Source organism: Corvus moneduloides, chromosome 1, assembly GCF_009650955.1.
Source record: "Corvus moneduloides isolate bCorMon1 chromosome 1, bCorMon1.pri, whole genome shotgun sequence".
In the NCBI taxonomy this organism is placed as follows: Eukaryota; Metazoa; Chordata; class Aves; order Passeriformes; family Corvidae; genus Corvus; species Corvus moneduloides.
Genome location: NC_045476.1, coordinates 76,254,897 through 76,271,192, shown reverse-complemented (window position 1 = coordinate 76,271,192; position 16,296 = coordinate 76,254,897). Strand labels below are relative to the sequence as shown.

Below are 16,296 nucleotides of genomic sequence, written 5' to 3'. Positions count from 1 at the left end.
CGACCTACTACCTTTTGCTTGTTACACCTTTTGTGTGTTTTTGCTAAGATGCTTCTCCTTGCATTTGCACCTTCTGTGACTTCACATATCTGGATCTCTGGTTCCCTAAACCCAGAAAGGGAAACAAAATGTTTGACTAAGCTCAAGCAGTCTGTCCTGTCCACAGCCAGCTGAGACCTCCTGTGTTGTAAGTCTCCTCAGTACCCTGTCCAAACAACTCTTCTCGGGAGCCTTTCAATGGTGATATCACAGGAGACAGAAAACATGTTTTTCACAGAATAGATAATTTCTTACTGAAGTAACTGTCTTACTGTTACCCTTGTCATTCTCAGCCCAAAGCCTTGCATGGAGTTGATTAACAAGCATTACAAAGCAAATACAGTAAATTGCTGGTTGTTTTGAATGCCATCCACTAACAATACAAATGCCACACTTATTGCAGCAAGCAACATCCAAAATCCAGGGGTTTTTTAACTGTTTGAATTCTTTTGCATGTGCAGAGGACTTAATTGCATATATGGCAGGCAATTCCACTTCAATCAGTTATTTTGCTTTAGAGTCTTAGTTATGGATCTGTTATTTTTTACAAACTGAAAACGGTAAGTTTTCAGCAAGTTTTGCATATTCTGTAGACACCAATTTAAACCAAGATTCAAAGGAAAACTGGGGAATTGGAGCAGTATAATAATCCGTCCCAATATCCTAGAGTTAGAATGAGTTGCCTCTGAGTTGAGTTCCTTGGTACTTAGTGCAGGCGTGACCACATGATAGCTCTGCCATCTTTGTTCTACTTTGAGTGGAGAGACGAAGCAAACCTACCATTTAGGATGCCTGCAAGGGCTGCCGTTCCAATTGTGCCATGATGCGTTCTGTTTTCAGTTTGCTTGTGATCTTTTTGGTTTTTGGTAAATTTAAGGAATGGCACCTCTGGGGTTTTTTGGTGATTTAGTGTGTTTGGGGTTTCTTTTCTCCAATATGTTTAACAGTGATTGTCCAAGATACTGTTTAAAGAAATTACTATGAATTCAAAATTGCAGCATTCAAATAACTTTCAGCTCTTTGAGCATATGTTCATGAGAATATGTAAAACAATAGACAATAGCTCTAGTTTCATCTTTAGAATGGTATTGCAGAGATTATAATAGAATCAATGGAATAAAATATAGAGCTTTCTCTAGCAACAAAGTAAAAATATCCTGAATTTGTGGCCATAACCTTTTGATATGATGTGCAGTAGCTTTTTCTAAGAAGTATCTGCTGTCTGCAGGCTTGGAACTAAGCCTGAAGTATGCTTCCTCAAGGGGAAAAGAATTTCATAGACGAAGTAAATCTTGCCAGTATGTTTCCAGTAGCCAGCAGACATCCCTGGTTATAACCTTGGATTTGTGCTGGAGCTTTTGGCAAAGATGAAATGGTTTCTCAAAGGAACTGAATTGTTTTTTGTTAGAAGATGGGGTTTGTAGAAGTTACAGAGCCTCTGCTGCTATAGCAGTGTTGGCACAGCTTCCTGACATAGTCACAGCTTGTTAATAAGAGTTTTTCTGCCACTGGGTCTAGACCAGGTCTTTATAATGACAGTCACAAACCAAGCTGGTGAAAGTATCTTATCTGTGTCCACACTAGGAGCTTTTCCAGTTGAGCTTTGACGTTTTCATGCCTCCTAAACAAATACATCACTCTCAGCACAGTTGCACTTGAGTTATGTCAGAGCCTCTTTCCAAATTTTGGACTTCCATTATGATTTTATTTTCAAGTACTAATCCAAACTGCCTAAACTTTTCGGCCACGAGAAAAAGTGGGTAGTACAGACATTCAATTCTCCAGTAAAGAAATGGCCCAATACTTGATCCACACCTCAACAAATGGATGCTGCTGAAGGCATGAAGATTCAAGGTTGTCTACCAACACAGTAAAATAGTGAGGCTCTGGTGAAGCCTACTAGTGTGTAATGTGCTATTAGGCAGCTATTTTTTGCCTAACTGGTGAAATCCTGTCATGTGTAGGCAACATTCTGTAGTAAAGTAGATAGAAAAAGTGTTATTTCATGCAATGTTTTTCTGCATTTCCACAGTGTTATATAGGATGATATATTTTTAAATTTATCATTTGTACAAGACCTGAGTTTATACATAAAAAACCACCACACTAACAAACATGCCATTTTGAAGTGGTTTTATTTTGGTTTTTGGGGGCTTTGGCTATTTATTTTGTGGTTTTTCAAAAACTATATGATTTCTTTGTCCAAGTGTTCCAAAGTAGACTAGTTCTTGAAGTCAAATACAAGTCTCTTTTCACTGCTGTGCGGATACCCTGTTTTGTTAAACCGTTGTAATCATGAAGGTTTCAACAGAGAACTTAAATGGTTATGGAAGAGTATTTCACAAGTTTCCTTTATTTTCTATGTTAATGAGTACTTCTGCCTCTGTTCAGCTTTCTCTTTGCCCCCTTTCACCCATTACAGAGGAAACTGCAAAAAGTTACCTGTTGCCAAGATTTCATTTGAAACTTTTCTAATGTCTTGATTGCTTTCATGTTACCTTACTTTTTAGAGTGGTTTGAAGACAGAAGACTGTCTGAATGGATTTTTAGGTGGATTGCCTTAGATACCCCTGCAAGGGGAACAATTCTGTAGATGCTGTCATGGTGCTGGCACCTTGTAAGCATATGAGAGGAGAAGAAGGAGCTTGTATGTGTACAAATGGTGTACACATATATGGACTGGGCTTTAAATTTTTTATTTCTATCCAAAAGGTTTTATATATACTCAATAGTCACCTGTGTAATACAAAGTAGCAGCAACCTAGTAGTACATTCCTATTGTTATTTTTAAAAATGTTGATGTTGCTTTTTCCATCCCTTCTTTCCCTTTTAGCCTGGCGATACAAAGCTCCTCAGCAAGTTGTATTTGTTGAAAAGTTGACAAAACTTGTTGTAAGTCAGCTGCCCAACTTCTGGAAGCTCTGGGTTTCTTATGTAAATGGAAGTTTATTCAGTGAGGTATGGATTCTTCTATATAAAGGACTTATAAGTTAACAAAGGTCTGTAATAATTATATCTGAAGTATTGTATTTCCCTGGTAGAAGTAACGACATTTTAGTAAGAAATTTTTCTTTTAAAAGACCATAAGCATACAGTAGAATAACTTCAAATTCTGACAGTGGGGATTGTGTGTGTGTCTGTGTCTGTGTTCCAGTTGCTGGACTCAATAATATCTGTGTACTTTCACCTCTTACTCATAGCTGGCCCTTCACTGGTGATCTGAAGAAATAGCACATTGCATGAAGGGTAGAGATCCGTAAAAGACAGAGTCATACAGAAAAATATTGTTTCCTTTCTTTGGAAAAGGAGTGCTCATTTCTTCAGTTCTAAGTATTTGGAAGTGAGGTTAGGTTCAAGACCAGAACTGCAAAATAACCAAGGCACAGAGCAGAATTCACAGACACATTATAGGGAGTCTAGTCTGGAAGGTTAGTCAGCTGCAACTACTTGTGCTGGTACTCCTTCTTGCTTAGATGATCTGATTGTTCCAAATCATGCAAATATAATCTTGATAATCCAAGAAGAAGGGGAAAAACAAAAGTAATTATTTATGACCCATGCTGGTTTTATATGCACAGTCTTAACAGATTTTGAAAATTAGTTTTTGATAAATTAATTAATTTGTAGTATACAATGTTGTGCTGTGTTTAAATTCTGAAGTCAGCACGTCTATCTACTATTCTTTGCAGCTTTAGTAGAAAAAACAAAAGCATTCAAAAAAGAACATTTGGAAGCTTATGTTCTCATTTTCTATTTCTCTAACTAAAGAATTAATTTATCTATTTATTGTCACTGTTTATAAATCAATATACTGTTTTCATATGATGATACTAATAGGTACTATAGCCCTTTAGATGTTGAATACAATGTACAGAGCATTATAGCTTATGTGAAATAGATGATATGTGTGATCCTCGTTTTACATGATAAAAATCAAAAGATAGGACATTTACTCATAATGTTCAGTGAAGAAAGTAAAATCAAGAATAAACCTTAGTACTGTTGACTTCAACAAAAATAATTAATTTCGTAAGGGAAATAACAACCTTTCTTTTTGACACCAGTACTGTTGAAAATTAAACCTTACAAACTCACCTGTAAAGTTACTGTGATTTTTTTTTTTCCTGTGTACAATAAAAAAGAAAGCAATTTCTAGAGAAATGGAGACTTGAACTGTAAACAAGGTGAAGAAATCCTGCTCATGAAAATGACTGCAAGTGGAAAATGTAGTGATCTTCTGTCCTGCCTGAACAAAACATTGTTTAAATGTATTAAAACAAAAGAGGTAGTTTTGTTGTTAGTCTGTAAGGTGCATATGCTCTTCTTTTTTTGGGACTAATTCTGAACTACTGAGAGATTAATCCCTATACATTTGATTTCTTCTGCTCCTTTGGTCCTTACAGAAGCCCCACAAATTCTTGGGGAGATAGGAAGGTCAGTATCCTCTGCTCCTCCTGTATGTTGTGCATGCCACAGTCAATTGAGGATGAGCGAGAGAAGGGGGTGACATAAGCTAGAAGATGTCTAGAAGACCTAAGAGTATCTGTCATCACAGTGCATTCAAGACTGAAAGTTTGTGTTTTTCTGTCAGAAACAGTACAGATTTTAATTGTCCACTAAGAAAATTCTTTTACCATGGGTGCGTGCTATTTATCATCATTCAGGAAGCAAGGCAATTGCTACATTTTTTAAGAAATATCCTATGAAAAATGATATAGAGGGTTATTCCAGTTAGCTTATTCAAGTCTTCTACATTTTAGAAATGTAGAAAGAAAATCTCCACATATGCATTTCAAGATTGTATTTTACTGTTCAGTTTGTAGGGTTTTGGTGGGGAGGGGGTTCTTTTTAGTTCTGAAAGGTTAGCTATATGCCTTAAAACATTGTCAGTTAAAAATGTGTGTGGTATTTCAACAGTTTGAAAAGTTGAGTTCTTTGAATCACTCTAGGTGAAGTCACAAATGTGAGTAGTAACCGTTGATCTTACCACAAGATAGTTTTGGTCTGTCTGTGCAGGAAAGGTTTAAGATTGGTCTTCAGCAAAACCACTAAAAAAAAAAAAATCAGAGATCTATGAATTGCTCTGTTTAATCCAGCTGTAAGCCAATGTGAATTTAAAGTTGCTATCTGAAGTTTCAAGGAATACAACTTATTTTCTTTTTAATTCCTTGGAAGAGAGAAGTGGAAATTAAATGCAGCAATAATTTGAAGGTTGTTCTCCTTGTCTGCAATGGTATAATTCAGAGCTTTAACGTACAAGAGTTTTATGGCTATGCATTTTCCAAAACTGTTAAGCAGTTTTATTTTTCTGCAGTTTTTTCTCACTTCAAATTATTTATTTTATCTCAGAAATCTTAAATGCTTTAACTAAATAGGGATTTTGAAAAACACAGCATTTCAAATGAGTTATTTGAAAGTAAACTGATTCTCTTTGAGAGCACTCCTGTCATGTTATTGCACTTCTTGTCCAGTAGATGTTGCTGTACAAACATAGAATAGGAGATTTTCTAAGTATAAAATTCAACGTCTGCACTTCACATAGGATTTGAAATAACTTTTTCAATATAATTTGCTCTACTGAGATCTCAGTAGTCTCCACAGAAGGGTAGAACTACAAACAGGAAAACTATTAGTCAAACCATGTTTTTCTTCAAGTGTAACTGTCTTATGCAAAGTGTACTCACGTTCTTCTGTTCTCAAATAAGTGAAAAAGAAGATGCTGCTTATTTTGCAGAGTCTCTTTTACAATTAGTTGAATTATTTAAAGAGCATTGTAACAAAATACTGTTCCTAAAACCAAACAAAAACCCCGCAACCCTCCCCCTCACATCTTGCATTTCCAAATTGTCGTTCCAAAAATTGTCTCCCACTTCACATTGGCGTCTTTCTCTGGTCAGCTTCCATGCTGAAAAATAGTTTCTTTGTGTAAACTTGATGCACAATTAGACTATATTTTATATGTTTTAGATCTCACGAACACTGCAGTGAGAAAACTTTGACCTCAGGAAGTTTGTACTGCTTGAGCTACTCTTACGCTTGTCTCTGACTTTGTCTTAAGCATACATTTTTTCCTCAGAATTAAACATTAGGGTACTTACCTACAGTAAGTAGAGTTTATTGATATATGTATATGTTCTTTGCTTAGTAAAATGCCCTGAGTTAGTTTTTGTAATTACATCATAAACTCATCAGTTTTCACTTCTTCACTTTGAAACCCCCTTTTTCAGAATTATTTTAACAGTGGTTATAAGATACTTACACTTTTCAATTTTCTCATTTTCACAAGACTGCTGAAAAATCTGGCCAAATGGAAAGATCAAAGAAAAATGCTAGGCAAAGACAAAATGATTTCAAGGTAAGTAGCTGGGGGAGATATGGTGGGCAGAACCTTAATTTCTTTCATTTGTCCTTCATGGCAAGATTCTTTAGTGTCACCTTGAAAAATAAAATTTCTTAAATCATTTGTGTACCCTCATACCTTTTTGTCCTCTCTTCTCTACCATATGGAGCTACCTGTAAATCTAACATTGCTACCTGTTGTATGTAGCAAGTACATGGCTGCTTAAGCATCTTGGAAGAGCTCTTTCCTTGATTTTTCTTTCCCTTCTTCTGATGCAGAAGATGATTCAGGAAGTGATGCACTCTCTGGTAAAACTTATCCGTGGAGCCTTGCTTCCATTCAGCCTCAGAGAAGGAGAATTAAGACAGTATGGTGGCTGGGAAATGAAATCTGAACTTTCTGGCCAGTGGCTAACACATATTATCCAGACTGTAAGGTAAATGGGTCTCTGGACCTGTAAAATCCTCCTATTCCTGCAATCTGTGTGCTATAAGACAAAAAGTTTTGTTCATTTCATTAAGTACCCTAAGTTTTGAGAATGTTAACATTTTCAAAAATAAGATTGCAAAAAAATTGCTTATGTCACATTTAGGATTCTATGTGCAATTATTGATGTCTCATGATATAGTCTTATTACATAATAATATATTCATTTTTTTCCCATAGCATCTTATTAAAAAGTTTGAATAAAATATTTGCCTGGCACAGCATAGACACTCTGTGAATGAAACAGGATTTGATTCTTTAGGGTAGAAAGCAATTATTTGCTGCATTTGTTACATGTCTTCCCATCTTTGCCAAAATGGGTGAAAATATCATGTTTCTTACTCTAGTATCATTACAGTTGTTTAATGGAAGGTGATACTCCTGCTTATAATGTCACCCTGCTTATATTTTTTTATAGAATTAATAATGCAAATTTCATTAATTGCAAAATGACTCACTAATATGAAGAATTTGCTTGCATTTGTCTGTGGGGACTACAGGAATTGTCACTATCTTCTGAAAGTAACTACTCTTTCTGAGTAGTACCTGGGTATGATACTGTACTTTTTATCTCGAGTTTTCAAGGCCGGAAACAAGCAAAGCATGGATGAAGAAAAGAAAGGGGGGGTATAATCATGTATAGATATTTTTAGTGTGGATGGGGTGATACGCACCTGTTGTCAAGTCTGTTTAACACTTTCTCTCAGTCTGTTGTCACTTAAATTTTCTGTACTATAACCACGTAGAAAAATATTTCCATGTGAAGTTTGTTGTTCTGGCTGAATTTTGTGGAATGCTCTCAATTTAAGATGGAACTGACTTGCTACTTGATGAAAGGATATGAAGGGGCACCAGTGTTGCCCTTTTATGGGAAGCAAGCCATGAGTTTCACTCAAATTATAGAATTATAGACTTTAGCACTTGCACATGTGTAATACTGGCTTGGAAATGTAACCAACAGATTCTCTAAAGGTTAGCCATGGTCCTGCCTTCCAAGATAAGATCCAGGCTGAGGTTACAGAAGACTCTCTTTCAGAGAATCTCCTTTTGCTTTCCGGGCACTACCCTTGTAATGAACAACTGAACTTAGATCTGGGGAAATCCTCTCTCCCTCCTACTCCTTTCCCCACCTTGTTTTTGTAGCGATGGCACTTGAGTAAAGTGGGCTAGACTTTACTGCAAAGTGATCAAAAGTAGAGAAGAAAAGGGACATCTGGAGAAGAGGAATGGAACATGCTATCGTAGGGTCCTGATTGGTGATGACCGGGTCAGAAGTTTATGCAAATGCTGCAAGTACGTTAATTTTCAAGCCCTCACACTTTGACAGTCTGACAAAAATTTTGTGACTCACACTAATTATGAAGGTGGGCTGTTCCCAAGAAGAGTCTACACATTGCCTAAGGCCTTTATCTGTTGCAAAGTTATGTAATAGCTTAAGCCTTATTTTCATAGTTTGTAGCTAAAAGTCATTGTGAAGCGCATGACAGAATTTTACTCTTTTCTGTCAGTTCACAAATGGTTTACTGCTTTCTGCTTGTGTTTAAGAGTGATAAATCTCACAATATTAGGTAATAAGGAGTTGCCGTTACATCTGTGTGATCTTAATTTTTCTGCTTGTTTGTATGTATCACACAGCTGATGTCACACATACATATTTGTATGTATCACACAGGTGGTAGCACAGTCTTCCTCTTGTACCCCATCCTGTCACAGCCCAGTATGAATAGGTTCCAGAGAATAAGTTAGAACTATGCAATCAAGTGAGCCATTGCTGCAAGACTTTTGCCTTACTATAGAGGTGTAAAGGTACGCATTTGTTAGGGTGTGTTATATGAGAAAAAGGATGATTTTAGGGATGTGACAGCTCTGTGCTCAATGGAATCAACTCTAAAGTACAGGTCTTCTGTGCAGTCTAAAGTAACTTAAACTCCTCACAGGTGGGTATTTACATTCTGTTTCCTGACTGGCTGAGATAGTATAGGTCTTTCTAATCTACTAATTCAGTAGTTGTCCTGGGTGGAGAGCAGTCTGGCTAATGGTGGGGGTTTGGTGGTTTTTGCCCAATACCGGGGGTATGGAACTGGAGCCTACAGGTGGATGACTGGAAATGTTCCACTTGTTTGCTTGTACCTTCCTATTCCTCCACCTTGGCACTTTCTATTACCTGTGCTTTCCTCAGTAGTATCATTAGAGCAGATGGCAGTGACTGCCTTTGAATTGTCCTTGCTTATATATCCAGGAGTTGGATAAAAGCAGTGAACCTCCCTCTGTGCCCCTGACTAAGTCTGAGCACAACAGCAGCCTCTTCGTTAAAAGCTGAAATGCTAATTCTTGCAAGCAGCTGCTGTGTTACTATTTCTAAAGGAAAAACAGAAATTAGTGTCTCCATCCTTACCTGTAGTACCAGTGATTTGTACCTGGTTGGAGTTGGAAGCAAAACAGTGAATTAATTCTGCTTATGGTGCAGTAGGCTGTATTTTGGCTTCTTGAATGTGTATATTCTTAGCACTCTGATGCACAGCCACATCACCATCTCTGGGAGTTCAATCACTGTTACTGTTTTCATGCAAATAAAAAAAATCTCATAAACCCTGTTGTAGATCTTGTATTTGATCTAGGCGTTCACCTAAAAAGAAAAACAAAACAAAACAAACAAAAACAAACAAACAAACAAACAAAAAACCAGTTACTTCTGCTCCAAAAGGATTATTCTTGGATCAGAGGACAGGATATGGATGCAAAAAGACAAGCAGGGAAGTGTAAGGTGGTAGAAAAAGGTGGCATGTTGCTGTGATGACATTATTGTAAACTTAGAGGAAAAAAAAATCTGCATTTACAATCTTCAGAATTAAATAAATAATTGATCTTCTCAGAATGGGATAATTGGTTTTCAAAGATACACAGAGAATGGAGCTCTTGTATTTATATATGCAGAAAATGTCTGAAAAATTCAATGTAGTTATATCAGCTTAAAAAACCCTTCAGATTTACACTTCCATCTAACTTTATTTGTTTTTCAGGCTTAGTTCTGAGTCTCTTACTGCACTCGAGATACCCAATGACATGCTTCAGATCATCCAGGATCTTATTCTGGACCTTCGTGTACGTTGCATTATCGTGACCTTACAGCACACAGCTGAAGGTAATAGAAGGCTGCAGGTCTCCTTGCTTACTGTCATTCTTTCACCCCTAATTAGGCCAAACCATGTTCTGGAAAATAACGTGTTTATTACAGATGTTGTAGTGGCAGTGGACTCATCTGATTCTGTAGTCTCTCACAAGAGTTACTCAAATACTCCATTTTTCTTCCAGAAATAAGTTACGAGTATTTTCTTACCTCAGTCTAATAAATAGAGTAAGTTAGACTTGTTTCTTTAGGGTTGAGACAGTTCTACAACACAAGTGATTTTTTTCATGATGCAGCTTTTCCGTGTTGGAAATATAATTTATTTTCTTTCTTGAGTTTTTCTATAACATGAAGAATTAAATAAGCAGTGTCCTACCCCCAAGGACAAAAAAAAAAAAAAATCTTGCAGCCATTTATGAAGTATTAGTTGTGTGGTTTCCAGGGCTTTTTACTAACATTGTAATCTCCAGGGCTTCCTACTGTGTACACAACTTTTGCCATAAATGTCTGGATTGTGAAGGCCAGTAACATATTCTCTAAATCTAATGTGACTCTAATGTGGGGCCATTCTTCTTGCTGTCTCTGAAACTTAAATTTGAATGAAGTAGATCTTCCAGAAATAAATGTCTCTCCTAAAATCAGGGCAGATTGATCTACTAACTGTCTTAGCAGGACTGTGGGGTTTTTTTCCAAAAGACTACTTACCCTCAATGTTAAATAAAATTAGGGCTTTTTAGTATTATATTTTAGTCCCTTTTGATCTTTAACATATGATTTTATGGAGGCTGACACGAAGATAAGGGTTTTACTCTACGCTTGAGTGTGCCAAGCATAGGTGGCAATATTAAGCAAGTCTTTAAACTTTTGGTGACAACAAATCATTAGGTATTTATGGTTTATTTGTTACAATATGGATCTGAATTGCATTCTTGGCTCTTATTTTATTAAATCTCATTTCACAATTAATATTCTTTTCCTGCATTAATATCAAGCCTGCCAGCCAGATAAGTTCATACGTTGTCGTCTCCTTAAAACTCTGTAAAACTCTGTAAAGTATTACCACTATTTCAGATGTCACTAAAAGCATGAGAAAGTCATTTTTGCTTTTCATCCCTTAGCCCAATTGAGTTCAATTGTTCGTTTTTTCTTAATGATAGGTGAAAGAGATTTTTTTTCTTTTAATTGTGACTTGAGGATGGTCTTATTGGACTGACTTATTCCTCTGTCCAGGAACCGTGAGTGATTCCTCAGATGTCCTACTGTTTCAAAGGAAGAAAGTAGCTCTCAACCATTTTCTTGACAGTCCTCAGCTTATCCAGTCTCTGACCTACCTATCTAGTTTCTCTTGCACAGTCCAGAGAGCTCCAATATGTGATCAGTGATGAAAAACTCTGTTGTCTTACTAGTTTTGCCTACTTGTTGCATCATGGCAATAGCCCGGTTCTTTGTTTGGATGCAGAGTTTCTGCTCTGCATATTCTGATTGCTGGCTACACATTTTGTGTAAGAAAAACTCTTATGGTAATCTGCACCTTAGTCTTTAATAAAAGCATTTCATACTTTTCTTTCTTGAATCAAAAGAAATCAGATCCCTAGAGATGCTGGTATGTGTTATTGGCTGGATAATGTCGCTCTCTTTTGTCTAGCCATAACAGCAGCCTTCCTCGAGCGCTGCTTCCATCCCCTATCAGTGAAGCAGTTCTGTGTGTTGGCTATAGCATCAAGCAGGAGGAAAGATACCTGCTTGTATCATAACTCTCATTCCATGTATTGCATGCGGTATCTTTGGGGCCTGGCTTTTTTTTCTTTGCCTACTGAAGCAAAATGGTATTTCTGGAATGTATTTAGATAGTGGGGATTTTTTTCTGCACATGACCAGGTTGATTGGGCCCTTGAAAAAACTCTTATTATTGGAGAACGAGTGAAAGAACAGGTAATGGATATTCTCATGGAGCTATGTAAATGTATCTCAGAAGTAGCTATATCTGCAATACATAAATATAGCTTTATCTGCAATACAAAAAAGCTCCTCCTGGACTTGAATTTCACCCCTCTAAATATCTCAAAATATAAGTGCCAATATAAACTTCAGTCTCATCTTTTGCTGCATGTTGTAAGTTGGTAAAGGCATTCAGCTGTAGTTAAAATATTCAGATGTAGTTAAAATATTCAATAGAACGCTTTAGCTTTTCAACTATAGTAAACCTGCCCACGCACCGGGTTTTTTTGTTGTCTTATGATAAACACCATATACACACACTGGCCCTGAGAAGGCAGTCTGTGTTCTTTCCCTCCTGTTATGTGATCACTGGTCATAAAGGTCATGAAAGAGAAATTATGTGAATGCCAGACTAGACAGGGGGTTTACGTGATTGTATTTGACTGGAATTTGATGAGCAGTGAAATATGAGAAAGAAATTTGGTGGGATTTATATTTGTATTAGCTAAGAACAGAATGCAAAACTGAGCAGCCACACAAGCATGTAAAGGCTGACCAGCACAATCTAAACCTTTAGAAGAATATCAGTTGAATTAAGTAGGAAAGTGAGCAGTGTAATTATTCTGCACAATTCCTTAATGCCTTTTATCCTCACTGAGCCTATACTTCCGTGAGAGTTGCAGAGTATGACACTATAACTAAGCTTCTTAATTTAGCTGCAGAAAGCACTAAGATTTTGAAGATACCTTTCAGCATGCATTAGTTATCCTCCTTTCTTGGATTTTTAGAAGAGATGACAATTCACTGAAATTTTTACTCATTTAAAAGGGAGTTTCATGGTGTGCAGGCACTTCTGATGAGTACTTTGTGCGTGGGAAAAGTATATCAAAGCCCCACAAACTGCACACAGTTGATCTTTGTTCTGTTTACACTTCAATTAAGCCCAAAACACAGTGATGATGCACAATGCATGCCATCCCTAAAGGAATTGTGTTTTTATAGTGCATAAGTTTTGGATTCACATCCCAATAAGTAGTTGTATAGTAAGCCTGTGTAAGTTAACACCTTCTGGGTAGTGGAAGAGAGTGCTTTTTGCATATCTCTTTATGTATTTTTGAAGAAAATCTGGCGCTGTGGATCTTTAATCCTGCGTGGGGACCCCGTGCCTCTTTTACAGTTCTGAATATGAATTATATGCTGTCCTTTCTGTCTTTACTAAAATGCTAGTCAGTTTTCTTTCATTTTAATTAAGAGCTAGAGTGTAATAGACTAGAGACTTGGATTCTTAGATGAAGTATTTTATATTGTGATTAAAAATTTACAAAATAAAAACAAACCAAAGCCTTCACAATATTCCTTTAATTCTAAGCTTTCCAGTAAATGATGGGCTTCATGCAAGTCCTGCCATGTATCATAGATGTGCTTCTCTGTGTGGAGTCACCAGCATACCATGTGTGAGTTCCATTCTTAGTCATTTGAGAATGCTGAAGGCTTTGAAGCTTGTAGTGCTATTTGCTTGTATGCCTAGTCATTGCAGTCCCAGTGTCTGTGGTTTATCTTTTCAAGTTCAAGGAGTTTTTAATAATGAAAATTTATACCTTCTCTCCCCACCCACCCATCCCATCTTTCCCCTATTACTCTGTTTTACAGATATAAAGAGATTAGCTGAAAAGGAGGACTGGGTTGTTGACAACGAAGGTTTGACATCGTTGGTGGGTATATTTCGTGTCTTGTACGCACTTTCTTTGCTGGATTTTTTTTTTTTGCATGTGTAATGATTTCTATATTCCTAGAAATTTAAATTACTTTGGACTTCATCTGTATGCGTGCAGACTAGTGTCTGTAATTTTATTAAAATATGAAAATATGAGAAGCTAAAAAAATGTTTTTAATTGTTTGAATGGTTACATATTTGAATGGTTTATCAAAGTAAAAAATCATACTTGAGGTCACAAGTTCAGTTCACATCAAAATGCTTCAAAACTTAGTAGGCACACTACCATGGAACTGGTCTGTAGCTAAATAAATAGGTCACTTATAATGAGAAATTGAACTGAAAAGCAACTAATTTAGGAGATTGCCTACATGCAAACAACCGATGACTTGAAACCAAATTCAGATAAATTAGTGAGATGCTTTCTGGAAATAAACAGTAATGAGTAATGCCTAAAACACAGCAAGTATGTTGTAGGTGTGACTTAAAAACAATCTGCGAAAGCAGAAAAGGCCTGTGGGAGGGAGAGTTGCTTTGTGTATGTTATCTAAGGGAATGCTCCACAGACTTTTTTAGTTCTTCTTATTTGCTTCTATAAATATGTGTTTGAAGTTGAGTAGGAGTACATTAAGCAGTCACAATATGCATACTGTAGGAAGAAGTGTTGTTGTCAATTGTAGTACTATAACCAGATTTACAGCTTCTGGTCTTGATTTCGGTTGCTGCTGCCATGGGCAAGTCCCTTAACTTTTCTGTTTTTCACTATGTTCATCTGCTGAATGAAGGCAGGGGGAAGGTTCTTCCACAAAAGTGTTGTTTCTTTATGCTTGTGTTGTATCCTGACCCATCTTTATTAAAAAACTGCTTAAGACTTTTTTCTACTTAGAAATCATCCATTCATTCCTTGTATACAACACTTCCCTAGATACCTTTTGAGGCCATGGTTGAAACATGCCAAATTTTAAAGGTGGAAGTTGACTATGTTTTGTCATAGCAAGAAAGTAGAGTTCATTGTGGTAATAATAGAGCAACAGTATAAAAAAGGGCCAGGCAGTATCTCTGGGGACATTTTAGGCTTGAGGTAGAAACTGTATTTTAAGTTTGCACGAAATACTGGTTGAGGACCCCTTTATAATTTATATTCCAGGTAAAAGATGCAGTGAGACACAGAACCAGGTTTTCTCAGCCTCATAATATCCAAGGAATCACATGTCTAAACAGCTTTCCTCTCTTGAGATGTGGTATTTTATAGTGTGGAAGCGAAAACCCAAGAGCAGCACTTTACTACTGGCCTTTTTCTTTTAAGGGATCCAAAAATACTAAATACAGATTGTCTTAGTGGCTTTTTTCATGGTTTTCATTTTGCCATGTGAGCATCAGTTTCACAATCCACCTCCACCTCTTATTTACAGAAATAAAAGTTACTCCTAAGCCTGAAGTTGGTGGCATGCCATAAACTATCTAGTGAATGAAAAGCAAGTTCACAGGACTTACAAACTTTTTTGTCCACTTCTTTGACCCAAATCCAGTAAGATGATGCCTCTCTTCTGGAGCAGTGACTTCTTCACGTTGCCCTGCACAACAGGTCCCTGCCCAATACCAGCAGACAGATGCATTAAAAAAAAAAAAGTGTGACTTACCAGGGAAGAGAGAAAGGCAAGGAAAAAGTGACTGATGACTCTTCTGTGAACTTGTTGGCTCTTTCAGGATGAAATTGATACATGTTATCCAGACACTCATATTTCAGGTTTGGAAACCTGAGGGTAAACAACAGCCCCTCAAACCATTTTTTGTTCCATTTGAAAGCAGCTTCAGTCCAATTTTCTTAGAAACCTTTTGCTGAAATACAACGCAGAAATACTGCACATCTGTGGTAAAATTCTATCCCAGCTCAGATCAAGGAGTGGAGGAAACAGTGTGTCAACAGGCATCTGTAAGGCTACAAACAGCTCTAAAAAGCTTTCATGAGCCTTTTATATGAGGCTGTTTGGTGTTAAAGTCTGTCATTCGGATAAAAAAATGTACACTGATCTATGGTAATAATTCTGTAGACAACTTACTTACGGAAGTGTATCACTATGAAAGGATCCTCTGGTAATATATGAAGTGTGAATTTTTTTTTCCCCCCACCCCTTATTTGGGATCATTTGGAAATAGAGAGCCTACCATATAGCTTTTAAGTTTTTATGTATTTGTGTAGTGTATATTTAGCATGCATATCTACAGCTAACAACTTGTTTGACTTTCAGCCATCCCAGTTTGAACAGTGCATTATTCATTCCTTGCAATCTCTTAAAACTGTGCTGGACTGCAAACCTGGAGAAGCCAGTGTAAGTTTTGAATTATGGTTTCATTTTTGTCCTTCTTCTGAAACCAGTAGTAATTTATATTAAAAGAACTTTCAGAGAATGATCCAAGGATATAACTTTCCTCTTTATTTTTTTTCCCATGTACACCTTTTCACTTGTGCTAGGTTTTAGACTTATGTTTGTGCTTCCTTTATTAAGGGTAATTGGTGTGTATGGGGCATATTGAAGCTATATTTAAATCCTTAGAGCTGTTCTTTTGAAAAAAAATGCTACTCATGTTATTTTCAGATAGCAGTAGACATTAAATCTAAAATAAAAAAGGGAGAGGCCATTCCTAGGAGTT

General features: G+C 36.7%; 1 protein-coding gene across 1 annotated transcript in view; it reads left to right on the top strand.

Moving 5' to 3' along the window:
* EXOC2 (exocyst complex component 2) overlaps nucleotides 1-16,296 on the top strand; it is a 128,129-nt gene that overhangs the window by 67,457 nt on the left and 44,376 nt on the right. The window contains 6 exon segments of the mRNA XM_032116588.1: nucleotides 2,873-2,997; nucleotides 6,326-6,394; nucleotides 6,658-6,815; nucleotides 9,886-10,007; nucleotides 13,581-13,642; nucleotides 15,894-15,974. Coding sequence (XP_031972479.1) covers nucleotides 2,873-2,997; nucleotides 6,326-6,394; nucleotides 6,658-6,815; nucleotides 9,886-10,007; nucleotides 13,581-13,642; nucleotides 15,894-15,974 — 617 coding nt within the window.